At 45.1% G+C, this 15,164-nt stretch overlaps 1 protein-coding gene across 2 annotated transcripts; it reads left to right on the top strand.

The window, feature by feature from the left end:
• Positions 1–313: 313 nt before the first annotated feature.
• LOC123096067 (iron-sulfur protein NUBPL) lies at positions 314–4,560 on the top strand. Of its 2 annotated transcripts, XM_044517661.1 has the most exons (8): positions 314–589; positions 729–852; positions 1,263–1,385; positions 2,610–2,707; positions 3,048–3,174; positions 3,257–3,342; positions 3,682–3,807; positions 4,112–4,560. In XM_044517661.1, the coding sequence occupies exons 1-8, from the start codon at positions 566–568 to the stop codon at positions 4,280–4,282; spliced, it is 879 nt and encodes a 292-aa protein (XP_044373596.1). In that variant the 5' UTR covers positions 314–565; the 3' UTR covers positions 4,283–4,560. The 2 variants fall into 2 exon arrangements, with proteins under 2 accessions (XP_044373596.1, XP_044373597.1); XM_044517662.1 differs by lacking the exon at positions 2,610–2,707 and having other exon boundaries at positions 1,263–1,375.
• Positions 4,561–15,164: the final 10,604 nt, after the last annotated feature.

Below are 15,164 nucleotides of genomic sequence, written 5' to 3'. Positions count from 1 at the left end.
TTTTCATTGTTGTGTTTCTCGTGTCGAGATCTTCGAAACTAGATCTCATGTTAATAGGTTTGGACGAACTATTTTTCCTAAAAGAACTTGTAAGCCCCGGAAATAAAAAAACGAAGGCAAAAAAATCCAAACTAAAAAACGAAAACCAGAAAAAAAATCGGAACCAAAAAACCGGGAAAACCGAAAGCACAACTTTTTTTTAGTAAAACCGAAAGCACAACTATGAAATTATGTGCCCGTGGCCTGGCCCACGGGGCACGGCCCATATGGCCCAAGCCGCGGGTCCCTCTCCTTCACCGTCAGCCCTCCAAGTCCAACCAACGAAACAGCCTTCCCGTCACAGACGCCGCCGCCTCCTGGAGACCTGGAAGGTCGCCGCCGTCGACTTCCACCGGATCCCTTCTGGTGCCGCCGCTCCTGCAGGACTCGTCGTCCCACCGCAACCTAGCGAATCCGCGACCTCTCCCGCCCACCACCAGTCTTCCCCTGCCTCCGCCCACCACACCGTCCCAGTCACAGAGAAGGGAAAAGAAGAACCTCTTTCCGGCAGGGCTGTTTCTTCCCGATGCTCCGGATTGCCTCTCGCTCGGTGAGACCACAAATCTTCTCCTATTGCTGCCAAATGATTTGATTTTCGCACAAAGTGGCCGCTGCGCATTTGCGTCCATTTCATGCTCATTCCACTGAACTACTTTCTTGAAATGTGCTCATAGCCCTGCTTTTTATAGGGTTTGCTTGGTGGCAGGAGATGCTACAGCGCCGCCGCGAAGGGCGGCCTCTCAATCAGTGGCGTAAGTGACATCATTGCTGTCGCTTCAGGGAAAGGCGGCGTCGGCAAGTCCACCACTGCAGGTTCTATTCTGGTCTCTTCTTTCCAAATTTGTTAGTGCAGAAGCTTGTAAGGTACTTGGAACATGCATTAGGATTCTAGAGTTCATATACTTCCTAAAAGGAAAAGGAAAACTGTAAATTCGCACCGAAGTAGAAATGATGCCAGACTTAAGATATGCCCATTAATTATCCTGAAAGTAGAATTGATTCTGGTTAAGGCATTCAACTAATGTTCTGTTCTGGAGAGGGATTGGGGCAGCCAGATGCCAATGATATAGGTGCATAATCTCTCTTTCCTTTTCATGCAAACTGTCATGAACCAAACTTATACTGAATCGAGATGAACATCTTATGATGTTTGTGCAGAAATGGAGAGGCATGTCACTTGCTTGATTAAATTCCCCTTATTTTTAGTACTTGTTTTGTTGCAGTTAACATTGCTGTAGCACTTGCGAAGGAGTTTAAGCTCAAGGTTGGTTTGCTAGATGCTGACATATATGGACCATCCATTCCCACAATGATGCATCTGCATGAAAAGCCTGAAGTAAGTGAAGGTATCACTATCAGCTGCACCTCTCGCAACATATGCGGATTTGCCATACAAACATGTTGCATTTTTTGCCTCAGAAGTTAAATCTACAATAATTAGCTAGCATTTTATTGTTGTGAGCTACAAGATTTTCCTTTTGTCCTGGTACTGCTACATATTCTAAGATCCTAACAGATAGATATTATTGTTTCCCCACATTTTTATGCATAATATAGTTTTTTTATTTATATTTGAATAATGTTGGTTTCAACACAAAATTTATGGTAGTAAAACATTTTATGCAGAAACACCTGAAGAGAACACCCTATTACAAACATTGTGATTAATTCATTACGAATTGATATCTCTGTTCTAAGTTCTGAATGAAGCAGTAAGCTCAGATGGTCTATGTCTGCTAAAATATTGAGAATTACTTGGAACAATGTAATTATTTGTTTGAAATCAGTTCCCATTATCATCAGGCCAATAACACCCAGGCATGCCAATATTTTCCTTACTGAACGGTGCTTCAGTTTGCATGTGGATCATGCTTGCTACTTTCATTTAAGTATGTGAGCATATTGGCCATATCAGTATTTTCAGGCCAGTTCAAGGCTTCAAGCTTATGGCGACTCACCCTTTTAATCAAATCCATCTGACAAACTATAACTTCAGGGTCTCAGGCAGTCACAGTTTGCGGAAAAACATATTGTGTGTATCACAATTTTAACATTGCACTACATGAGTTGAGTTGAATAGAGCTATTCGGGCATATAATTCTGTACGAGTCTTCAAGTATCACCTCTGTTCCAAATTATAAGACGTTTTGGATATTTCAATACGGACTACATACGGACTGAAATAAGTGAACAAACAACACTAAAACGCGTCTGTATACATCCGATTCGGAAAAAAGTTAGAACATCTTATACTCCCTCCGTCCGGAAATACTCTTCGCAGAAATGGATATAAATGGATGCATCTAAAACTAAAATACATCTAGATACATTCATTCCTCCGACAAGTATTTCCGGACGGAGGGAGTAATTCGGAACGGAGGGAGTACTAATTAACATGTGAACTGTGATGCTTGGCGGCTTAGCCTTTTATTATCCCCCACCCTGTCACTAATAATTTTGTGGACACTGATTTACCTATACGACCAGAATTTTGAACTTCATTGCTCTGCTCATTTGCTTATGGTTGCCACATCTCTTTTGGTTGACTGTAACCTCCTCTCTGTTTGTAGACATGAGGATGATTCCAGTTGAGAACCATGGAGTGCGATGTATGTCCATCGGATTTCTTGTAGACAAAGATGCACCAATCGTTTGGAGAGGTCCTATGGTTTGTTTTTGCTCGTATTTTCCATTAACTTCTTGTTTCAGATGCTTGAAAAAACATTCCGGTCCTGTTGCCGTCCTTAATAAATACAATAATAGATGAATCACTAGAAACATGCATATTACTGCACAAGTACGACAGTGGAAACAGGAAGCATGTCAGAATTGTTTGTGCCTAGTTTGAACTTTGAAGTTATTTGTCATTACCAGTTTACCACTATTAAATTTTACATTGTACTTTATTTAGAATTCATAGTACTAGCATGGGATGAATTGGTATGTGCTATATTAGAAATGCATTGATCACATGAAATCCCCTAACACCAAACAATTGTTTGTATCAGGTAATGAGTGCTCTTGAGAAGATGACAAGGGGAGTAGCCTGGGGTAATCTAGATGTTCTTGTTGTTGACATGCCCCCCGGCACTGGTGATGCTCAACTATCAATGTCCCAAAGGCTTCGGTTATCTGGTATTTACAAGTCTGTTCTATGAAGATTCAACACCAACGTGTACAATTTTTTTAAGCATTTGTTTACATGTTGTTTCTGCAGGTGCTTTAATTGTTTCTACTCCTCAAGACATTGCTCTAATTGATGCTAGAAGAGGAGCAAACATGTTTCGTAAAGTCCAAGTTCCTGTATGTTCTGTTTAACTTCTGTGTTTGTGATTTCTGTACTTCTTTCTTAGTTTCTAGCTGTTTGCGCATATTAGATATTAAATACTAATTCAGATAGAATTATAATTCCTGCCACACCACTCATTTCCCTGTTTATTTGTTAATGTTATTGCCAACCAGCATCAGTTATTATTGTTAGTTTATTACTGTCACATATCTATTCATGTGAATCCAATCACAGTAGGCATATTCATTTCACAAGTGAAAAATAATTAGTTTATTTTCTAGCCTGTGCCATTGTCCAATATTTCACTGAATCTTCCACTCTTCCCAGCATTACTCAGCTGTATATTTTGGCAGATTCTAGGCTTAGTAGAGAACATGAGTTGCTTCAAGTGCCCAAAGTGTGGTGAGAAGTCTTACATTTTTGGGGAAGGTGGAGCTCAGAGAACTGCAGAAGACATGGATATGAAGTTTCTGGGCGAGGTGAGTGAAATTTGTCAGATTTTCATAGTTTATTACAATTTGTATGTACTTATAGCAACCATCTTGCATCTATCTGTTTATGCTGATAATGTGGCTTAATTTTTATAATGTAACAGTCTAGTCAGGTACTTTCAGTTTTATTGTTGATTTATCTTAAGGCAGATTACTCTTTTTCTTTGATCCTTTTTTAGTCCATCCAAATCTTATGTTTTCTGCTTGGCCATTCCAGTAGTGTTGCCTATTGTGCCTTTGTGGGGAAAGTCATTTGTAACTTCATTTTACCCTCTTTTTTTTACCTCAACAGATACCTCTTGAAATTGACATCCGAACTGGTTCAGACGAAGGCAAACCAATTGTGATATCATCACCCGACTCTGCATCGGCGCAAGCCTACCTGCGTGTTGCTGAGAAGGTGACACAGAGACTCAAGGAGTTAGCCGTGGAGCGACTGATGGGCCCAGAAATTTCACTTTGAGAATGTGCCGGCCTACATGTATCATCTTTCTTCGTTTTATCTCTGTCCAACCATTTAAGTTTAAAAAAATCCTTACGGTAAGCCGTGTTCTTACTCAAACAGATGAGCTCACTGGTTCGGCTGGGAATTCTTAAATAAACCTTTGGTACCACGTGTCTTTTGATATGTGTGTGTGCGTGTGTGTGCCCCTAGTTTCTGTATCACGTATTTCTTGGAGGAATTGTAGACTGTTTTGCCAACACATTGATGTACAAAATGATGTCAGCAACCTAGAGAAAGTGTTATGGCAGATATGAAGTCGATCAAACAGTTGAACAAGGGAGAGTATGGTTGAAGAAATTTGAAGAGAGTTGGTGATATGACAAAGATTTGTAATTGGGGTGTCTAATAAGTAATAATCAAGCGTGAATTTTTTATGAAATAAGAAGCCTGGCTATTTTTATGAGCTGAAACTGTATGGGAGATTGGGAGACCAGAACATTAAAGAAAACAAATGATAAGTGTCACACGTGTGGCATGAAGTAACACCATCTTACTTTTTTACAACTAAAATTGCCATCCAAAAAAGCAAACCCCTCAAAAAACTGAAACTTGTCATCCAAACAGAAAGTTGTCATGTTTCACAACTAAAGTTGCCATCCTCGGGTAACTAAACTTGCTATCAAAAAACGTCATGGCAGAATTGCTTTGTGCCACACATGTGACACTCATCAGGGTCCAAAATTACTCCCTCTATCACATCGGTTATAATAACATCTTATATTATCTACGGAGGGAGTAGTAAAGGGAGGAACATACAAGGGCATAGAGTGCGAAAGCTGCTACACAAACAAGTGGAGCTAGGCCTTGCGGTAAATTGCCAATGGGAGCCCAACAATTTTTTGCTAAAGTGGCATGACAACAAGAAATGATCATGGGTTTCAAGGTTGCCGGAGCTCGCAGCCGCGGAAGAAGCATTTTGGATACAAATCTTTTGCCTTTGTTTCAAAAAATTAAATAACCCTGCAAAGCAATGCCAGGATGCGGAAGAAGTCATACAACCCGCCAAAGGCCCCACAGAAGACAGAGGCGGGTGAAAAAGATCCAAAGGTTCAGGCAGCAAAGAAAAAAGAACAATGCAAAACTCTCGACAACAAAGGAGTGGAACCAAAGGAATCTGCAGGACTCGCACTTAGAGCGGTTGGCGGCGGCCTGCACCGCCGTCTTCCTTGCGCACGATGATACGCACGACCCTCGGACTTAGGCTGCCTTTGGGGCATCAACACTTAGCGGCGCCTAGGAGGAGCAGCTGCTGGCGGTGCCTGGCGCCACTGGTCCGCCATGCCGCCTGACTTGTGAAGGCAGGGAGCGCATCATGCGGTCATGGGGCGCCGCATGCCCATTCGGGCCGCCATTGACGTCGTGGACGAGGGGCTCCCGCTTTGGCCCATCCACGAGCGGCGTAGGGCAATGCGCAACGCTAACTCGTCGTCGTTCGATGCGGACAAGCTCGAAGAGTCCATGTTGAACTTCTCCCAGTCGATCGAGTCAAAGTCGTTGCCGGATCCGTTCCCGGCCATGGCGGAGGGCAGGAGATAGGGCATGGATCGGAAGTGGAGGGGACTAGGGGCAGAGAGTGTCGTCCGGCTCGGGTGTTTGTGAGGACAAGGATGGGGGACGACATGTGCCATCCTGGGTTGGTCCGATGTGGCGATGGAGTTCGGGCGCATCTGGGCTTCCTCATATCTACCCCACATATGGGCTGAGTATGAGGATTGTTGGACAACCTCGACATTTGAGCTATGTTTAGGGAGACTGCTTGGGTCACATTTTTTGGTCCGGAAAGTGATTGAGCCGTTGTCCAGGCATTTGAGGCGCATATGGGGCATCCGGTTGTAAATGCTCTAACCCAAACACCGTCCTCGGAACATCACCACCACTGAAAGTGCAAGTGGCACTTATACTATATTTTGGTGTGATGACAATGTGATTAGTTGAACTAATATCGGTTGCTTAAGTTTATCTTAGGATATTGGTTCTAAGTGCCCACGATGGAGATGTGCGACCCCCCCCCCCATTTCAAAAAGGGCAAAGGCGTGGTCTTTCAACGCTTCGAAGGTTTTAGTTTTGGTTTGCTTCGAGTCGTAGGAAAGACCGCACTATTAAGAGGGGTTTGTGTGGATGAAAGTCGTGTGGGAATGCCATTGCCGAGCCTTACTCTCTTATCCTTCCCACTCCGACCACCTAAAGAACCTAGTGTGTGTGCTGTGGTACTCAGAAAGCTTGCAACAGAAAGTTACTGGGTACCCCGTGCGCACGGGGTCCTTTGACCCCCGTGCGCACGGGGTACATGCATAACTCTCTGAGTACCCCGTGCGCACGGGGTCTTCTGACCCCCGTGCGCACGGGGTGGTGTGATAGTCTCTGAGTACCCCGTGCGCAAGGGGCTGACTTAGTCCGTGCGCACGGGGTCCAACGGGCAGAAATCCCCACCAGCTCAAGAACACTAATGTCTTGTTGAGCTCCACCATTGCTACACCCCATTTTGCTCAATACTCTCAATCCCTCCACCCAAACTTGTTGAAACTTTGGGGATTGGGAGAGCAAGACCCGATCTACAACTTGACCAAACCAAATCGTGTTCCCCGCAACATTTCTTCCCCATTGACTTGTTACTCTTGGAGCTTGGGCTCCTAGGCGGTTAGAGGTTCCTCCGGAAGCTTCCTTGCTTGTGGTGTGCTCCGGAGAAGTTTGTAAAGGTGTGGTGGTCGCCTTCAAGACCAACCCCGAGTGATTCGAGGCTCATCCGTTGGGGGTGACTCGAAGGAGAATACGGTGAGCCTTCGGTGGCGTTCCGCAAGCTTTGGCTCCGGCACCGCTCCAAACGGAGAGTAGCTCTTCCCCAAGGAAGAGTGAACTTCGGGTTAAAATCCGCGTCCTCGTCTCACTTGTGGTTAATCCTTTCCCGCACCTTACTTTGTGTTGTTTGCTTGTTGGCTTGCTAATTAGTTTGTTGCCTAGCATATTTATCTTGGAGCTTGCTTGTCATATAGGTTGCATTCACCTAGTTGCATATCTAGTGAACTCTTTTATCCGCTAAGCCTTAAAAACGACAAGAAAGATTAAAATTTGTAGTCTCCTATTCACCCCCCCTCTAGTCGACCGTATCGATCCTTTCAATTGGTATCAGAGCCTCGTGCTCTAATATAAGGTTTTTCAACCTTAGAGGATATGGTCGATCTAGGGAATGAGGGAGGTGGCACACCCGTTGCGGAGGATGGTCAAAACCAACCCCCCGCCACGGCCGAGGCACTTGGTGCTCCTGTCGTTGCTCCCGCCGCTCCTACTAACCCGAGTGTCCCCTTGACCGCGGCCGATCTTCTTTCAATGTTTGCGGACCTCAAAGTCTCTATGTTGAAAGAGGTTCGGGCCTCGGTCAAGGAGGAAATTGATGCTCGCTTAAAGCCATCAACGTCCGCATCAAACTCGTTTGATCCAAATGAGGTTCATGATGCGGATGACTCGAGGGAACCTCTTGCTTCTCCGGCTCGTACTCAAGTTCCCAAGTACAATGCCGTGGAACCCTTTTACTCTCCTCAACCCTTGCAACATCCCCGCATTAATCCTGTTGGGCCTCCGCCCCCTTTGAAAGCTAATGCATTTGCTAAGTGGAAGCTAGATATGGAGTCTCACATGCGCAGTGCTTCAACTCAATTGTGGTGGATTGTGGTCAATGGATTCAACCCCAAGGACCCAATGAATCTCACTCCAAGGGAAGCAGTTGACGACCAACTCAATGCTACCGCACACAACATGCTTCGCACCGCTGTGACTGAAGACTATAGTGACTCCATTGCTCTTCTCAAAACCGCAAAGGAAATTTGGGATTGCCTTGAGGAGGCTCTTGAAGGAGATGAAGCAATTCGAAGATCTCGGTTGGCTTTGCTCAAGCAAGAAGTCAATCTCTTTGTGAGGAATGAGGGTGAGTCCGCAGAAGAGGTTTACCGAAGGTTGAAGTCCCTTGTGCTCAACTTGAGAACCTTTGGGTGCACTTGGGCAAATGATGATTTCATCAAGGACAAGTTCATCGATGCTATGGTTCTCACGGAACATACCATGGTCATGATGGTTCATCAACGTCCGGACTATCACAAGTTGACCGCGGCTCAAGTTGTTTCCACCTTCTCTACCCATGTTCTTTTGGAAACCAAGTCCAAGAAAACATTTGCAATAGCTCAAGCAACCAAGAACTCCAATCTTGCTTTGAAGGCCAAGAAAGTGATAAGCCAACCCTCAAGGGAGGAAGAAGTGAGTGAAGAGATATGTGAGGAGGATAATGACACCTCGTGCCCGACAAATGATTTTGCAGAAGACTTGGCTCTCTTAGTCAAGAAGTACTCCGGGACCATGGCAAACAAAGGAAAAAATCTTCAAGGAAGATCTTTTGGAAGAAGGAAATGCTACAATTGTGATAGCCCAAGACACTTTGTTCATGATTGTCCGTATGAGAGACGTGAAGACAAGTCCGAGAAGCTTGTGCTTAAGAAGAAGAAGTTCACCAAGTTCGCAAAGAGGAAGGATGACAAGGCTCTTTTTCATGAAGAATACATGTCTGAAGATGAAGATGACGGTGATGATGATCAAGTGGGCACGGCCGCCTTTGCCATGCATGCCACTACCTCCTCCTCCACCACCGGCCTCTTCGACTCTCCAAATGAGGACAAGCCGTTCACTCATCGGTGCCTCATGGCCAAAGAGGTAAAAACAAAGTCCAAATCCAAGAAACCCGACAACTACACTCCCAATGTCTCATGTGAGATAGTGGAGGATGAGTGTGAGGAGGGTGTGGATAATGATGAGGAATCCTTAATGGCTTTCATGAAAACTCTTCATGGTGAAGCTCGTGCTCGTTTTGGCGATCTCCTTAAGTCACTTGCCGAACGCGATGACTTTATTGAGAACGTTGAAAACCTCCTTATAGAGGAAAAAGAGAGAGTTGATCTCCTCGAGCACGAACTTAATGAAGAGAGTGTCATGAGAGCATCACTTGAGGAAGCCTTATCTGCTCATCAAATTGACTTTGTTAAAACCAACGATGCTTTGCAACTTGCTCTTGAGAACAAAGATGCTCTTAACGTTAGAGTTGAAAAGCTTCTAGTTGACCATACAAGACTTGTTGAGGAGCATGAGTTCCTTGTGATTAGTTCCAAGGTTGTCAAAGGTGACCTCATTGCCCTCACCGAGTCTTATGCCCAACTAAAAGCTACAACCATTAAGGCTCTCACTTCCGTACCTCATATAGATTTAAATGATGATGCTTGTACGGCTAACTTTGTTCATGATTGCACCTCCCTTCAAGAGGAGAATAAGAAGTTGAAAGCCCAAATTGAGAAAGGGCTTGTATCATGCATCCAAGGGGAGAAAAACCTAAACGACCTCTTGAGCAACCAAAAGGAGTGTGTTGCCAAGGAGGGAGTTGGGTTTAATCCCGCATCTAAGAGTGGTAAGAAAAAGAAGAAGAAGAACAACAAGAAGATCGGTCCGACTCCTTCCCCTCCCCAAAAGGTAGTGTTTGTGCAAGAAGGGCACAAGGAGAAGGAGAAGGAAACGAAGGGTGTTGGGAATGGAAAGGTCATTAGGGACAAGGCCATTCCCAAGAATTTTGCCGGCAAGAACAATCCATCATATGTTCTCATGAGAGGAGATGATGGCTATACCTTTGCAAAATTTGTTGGAACTAACTATGATGATTATGCTTGGACTATTTGGGTTCCCAAGACCCTTGTTGCTAACTCACCAGGACCCATTGCAAAATGGGTACCTATAACCAAAGCTTGATTATTGTAGGACTATGTCTCCGGTGGAACTCAATGGGTGATCGACAGTGGATGCACCAATCATATGACCGGAGAAAGGGAGATGCTTGTGGAGTTCGTTGATTCACTCAAGGCCTCTTCGAACATCTCCTTTGGTGACAATAGCAAGGGCAAGGTATTGGGTTTGGGCAAGGTGGTAATCTCTAATGATTCATCACTTTCAAATGTCATGCTTGTCCAACCCCTTCACTACAATTTACTTTCAACTATTCAATTGGCTCGTGCCGGATATGATTCACATTTTGGTGAATTCCATGTGACCGTCTTTAAGAGAAGCAATCTCAAAGTGGTCTTTGTTGGGCATGTTGAAGACAACCTTTACGTGGTTGATTTCTCAAAAGAGAAAACTCATCTTGCAACATGCCTAATGGCCAAGGCCGACGTGGGGTGGCTATGGCACCGTAGGCTAGCCCACGTGGGCATGAGAAATTTACAAGCTCTCTTAAAGGGGGAGCACATCCTTGGACTAACCAATGTGTCTTTTGCCAAATATCGTCCTTGTAGTGCTTGCATTGCCGGAAAGCTTCATGAAAAAGCTCATAAAGTGAAGACTATCATCACCACCTTGAGGCCCCTTGAGCTTATCCATTTGGATCTATTTGGGCCTCCAACATATGATAGTTTGGGAGGGAGGAGGTATTGCCTTGTCATTGTTGATGACTTCACAAGATATACTTGGGTGTTCTTTCTCAAGACTAAAGATGAAACTCAAGAAACCTTCATCAACTTTGCCAAAGAAGCTCAACGTCAACATAACTGTGAGATCAAGGCAATTCGAAGTGACAATGGCACCGAGTTCAAAACTATACAATGGATGAATTCTTGAGTGAAGAGGGGATAAAGCACCAATATGCCGCACCATATACTCCCCAACAAAATGGTGTTGCGGAGAGGAAGAATAGGACTCTTATTGAGATGGCTAGGACCATGCTTGATGAGTACAAATCACCATACAAACTTTGGGCAGAAGCCATCAACACCGCGTGCCATGCTTCAAACCGGCTTTATCTTCGCAAGCTCAAGAACAAGACCCCTTATGAGCTCCTAATCGGGAGAAAGCCCAACGTCAAATACTTTCGGGTATTCGGTTGTAAGTGTTTCATTTTAAACAAAAATCCCGGTTAGCTAAATTTGAGTCTAGAACTTATGAGGGCATATTTGTTGGATGTGCATCAAACTCTCATGCTTATCGAGTTCTCAATAAATCCACCGGGTGCATTGAGGAAACGGTAAATGTGGAGTTTGATGAACATAACGGCTCTCGTATGGAGCAAATTGTTCCTAGTGTTGTAGGTGATGAGGCTCCTTCACAAGCTATAAGGACAATGGGGATAGGCCACATTCTTCCACAAGAAACACCCCATGTCCAAGTAGAAGAAGAAGGAGTAAGAGCCCCTCTTGAGGATTTCCACAAGGGAAGTCATCACCGACACCACTTGTACAAGATGCTTCGGGAAATAATGAACCTATCCAAGAACAAGATCAAGTCCCTCATATTCCTGAGCAAGATCAAGAGCAAACTCTTCCAAATAATGAAGAACCAATCGTTGAGGCTCAAGATCAAGCTCAAGGTCATGATCAAGATCAAGATCAACCCCAACCACAAGTGTCTTCATCGTCATCACTTCCTACTGAGCAAGAACTTGTGGTTGCAAAGAGAAGAGTGTCTCCAAGGCTAAAACAATCCCAAGGGCAAGCTTCTTCATCAAGTCCAAAACCAAGTGAAGAAGAGCTTGACCGCAAAGAGCAAAAAGTGGCCGCCAAGCTAAAACATCTTCAACACCTCACCGAGAACATCTACGGAAGCATCAAACAGGGGGTAACTACTCGTAGACGTTTGGCAAACTTTTGTGAACATCACTCGTTTGTCTCTTGTGTTGAGCCCCTTAAGGTGGAAGATGCACTTGACGATCCGAATTGGATAGATGCCATGCATGAAGAACTCAACAACTTCACCCGCAACAAAGTGTGGACCCTTGTAGAAAGACCCAAGGAATTTCATAATGTCATTGGAACAAAGTGGATTTTCAAGAACAAACAAGATGAACATGGACAAGTAATAAGGAACACAACAAGGTTAGTGGCACAAGGTTTCACCCAAGTTGAAGGTTTGGACTTTGGTGAAACTTTTGCCCCCGTTGCCCGTCTCGAATCCATTCGCATCTTGCTTGCTTATGCCTCTCATCAGGATTTCAAATTATATCAAATGGATGTTAAGAGCGCATTTCTTAATGGTCCTCTTAAGGAGTTGGTGTATGTCAAGCAACCTCCCGGTTTTGAAGACCCCGATCATCCCTCTCACGTTTATGAACTCCATAAGGCACTCTATGGACTCAAACAAGCACCTCGTGCTTGGTATGATCACCTTACGGCGTTCCTAAGCGAGAAGGGGTTCCAGATTGGGGTAATAGATTCCACTCTCTTTACGAAGAGGGTAAAAGGAGAGTTGTTTGTCTGCCAAATATATGTTGATGATATTATCTTTGGGTCCACTAACCATGCTATTAACGTTGAGTTTGAGAATCTTATGACTAAGGAATTTGCGATGAGCATGATGGGAGAGTTGAAGTTCTTTCTCGGTTTTCAAGTGAAGCAATTGAGAGGAGGAACCTTCATCAATCAATCTCGTTATATCCAAGACATGCTCAAGAGATTCAAAATGCAAGATGTCAAGCCAATGAAGACACCCATGCCCACAAATGGTCAACTTCATCTTGATCCAAATGGTAAAGAAGTGGATCAAAAGGTATATCGCTCTATGATCGGTTCCTTGCTTTACCTTTGTGCATCTAGGCCAGATATTATGTTGAGTGTGTGTATGTGTGCAAGATTTCAATCCGCTCCTAAGGAGAGCCACTATTCGGCAGTGAAAAGGATCCTTCGATATTTGGTTCATACCCCAAACTTGGGCCTTTGGTATCCCAAGGGATCATCATTTGAGTTAATGGGTTACTCGGATTCGGATTGGGCCGGAGACAAGGTTGATCGCAAGTCCACTTCCGGTTCATGTCAATTCCTAGGGAGGTCGTTGGTAAGTTGGTCTTCAAAGAAGCAAAATTGTATATCTCTCTCCACAGCCGAAGCCGAGTACATTGCTGCCGGAAGTTGTTGTGCTCAATTATTATGGATGAGGCAAACTTTGATGGATTATGGTGTCAAATGTGACAAAGTGCCTCTTTGGTGTGACAATGAAAGTGCCATCAAGATCGCCGAGAATCCGGTTCAACATAGCAAGACCAAGCATATTGAGATTCGCCATCATTTCATTAGAGATCATGTGGCCAAGGGAAACATTGAGTTACTCCATGTCAACACCGAGAATCAACTAGCCGACATCTTCACCAAGCCCCTTGAAGAAGCAAGATTCCGCGAGTTAAGGCATGAGCTAAATATCATGGATATTAGTAACTTGGGATGAAATTCTTGCTCATACACACGTACTCATGTATTATCTTGTTTAGATGTAGGCACATGTCTAGGGGGAGCTAGCTCAACTCATGAGCTATCTTATCCTAGAAGTGCATAAAACAAACACAATCTTTCACATAAGCCACTTTAGGTGGTACTTGTGCTTCAAAGATGAGTATTGGTCTTGGGCCCAAGGTTCATATCTTCGCGGTGCCATACCAAGTAAACTCAAACATGGTGGCCTCGGCCACCGCCCTCTCTTGAGGGTTGTGTCCGTGTTTGTTTCGCGTGTGTGGTGTGTTGTTTTTTGTGTCTTTTCTCTCTTTTCTTGGTGGGTTTTTCTCGATTCTCTTTTGGTACAAGTGCTCCACATATGCCCTTCTCGTAGTGATAGGACTTTCCTCGCGGCGTATTCAGAAATATAGACCGAGTGTTTTGTGAAGTAGGGGTAAGAGTCTACACTCAGCCCTGTATTCAAAAATTCACTCATGTCAAAGTTCCTGAATACCCTGTGCCCACGGGCTCGTTTCTGGCCCTAAAGAGGTGGGGCGTGGGGGGGCTCGGGTTCATTCCCACCCATTCGCCCCCTCCACTCCCCAGGAAACCTCCAGTGCCGCCGCCGTCGCCTCCGCTCGCCGGAGCTCCTCCGGGCTTCGTCGGGCTTCTTCCTCCGTGGATCTGCATCAGATGGGTTCCTCCTCCGGTTGGTCATGTCCTCTTGATTTCTCTCCATTAGTTCCTATCTAGTTTATAGCTTTAGGGTTTCCTCCATAGTTTCGTTTGGCCTAGACTTTTGTTTAGACAGAATTCGATGTGCATAGGTCCTTTGGTCTCTCTGCTCCACCCACTCCCGGATTTTGATCTGGAAGTGGCTGCCGCTGGGAGACCCCCGTGTCCACGGCGTGTTTGACCCCCGTGCGCATGGGGCCCCGTGTCCACGGTCCTGTACCGTGCGCACGGGACCCCCGTACCCACGGGGTCTAAACTCCCGTGCGCGCGGGCTATCCAGGAACTTTTTGCCTGGATTCTGTCTAACTCCTTGCCATCCATCTTGCACTTGTACTCTTTTTTGTTTCGTGCTTTGTGTTGTTGGGTGTTTGCGTGTGTTTCAGACTCCGCTGAAAAGAAGTCTGAGCTTCGTCGCAAGCGTGCAAAAGGAGGATCAAAGGACTACACCATTGCTCGTCGTCAGCCGTCTGAAGGCATGGGTCAGGGGTCTGGGTCAGGTCAGGGCCGTGTTCGCCATGCAGCCTCAAAGCGGCCGATTGTTGAGGCCTCCGATAATTCTGAGGAAGAATATGACTCGCAAGATGATACTTTCTATGACAACCCCAATGTTGATGATGAGATAGAAGAAGAGGATGATCGTGTTGAGGAAGATGAAGAAGAGGAAGAGGTGTCTAGTCCCGAGCAAGCCATTCCGGGTGGGCGTGACCTCCGGAATATGCCACTTGCCAAGTGGACCAAGCCAGAGATCTGGGCTGAGAGACAGCCATCCTTATGCAGCTGCCACTGGTATGGGAGTGGATCCTCGCTTCAAGAACGAGTTTCAGCAAAGGGTCTATCATGAGCTTCTTATGACCAAGTCAAAGAAGTTTGCTCCTCACAAGCAAGTCAAC

The sequence above is a fragment of the Triticum aestivum genome, chromosome 4D, assembly GCF_018294505.1.
Source record: "Triticum aestivum cultivar Chinese Spring chromosome 4D, IWGSC CS RefSeq v2.1, whole genome shotgun sequence".
Taxonomy (NCBI): Eukaryota; Viridiplantae; Streptophyta; class Magnoliopsida; order Poales; family Poaceae; genus Triticum; species Triticum aestivum.
Note: the sequence above shows the minus strand (reverse complement) of the source record. Positions and strands in the feature narration are given on the sequence as shown.

Coding starts and splice junctions, on each gene's coding strand:
- LOC123096067 (XM_044517661.1), top strand. CDS start 566: ATGCTCCGGATTGCCTCTCGCTCG. Junction 2,708..3,047: donor TCGTTTGGAGAGGTCCTATG/GTTTGTTTTTGC, acceptor TGTTTGTATCAG/GTAATGAGTGCTCTTGAGAA. Junction 3,808..4,111: donor ATATGAAGTTTCTGGGCGAG/GTGAGTGAAATT, acceptor TTACCTCAACAG/ATACCTCTTGAAATTGACAT.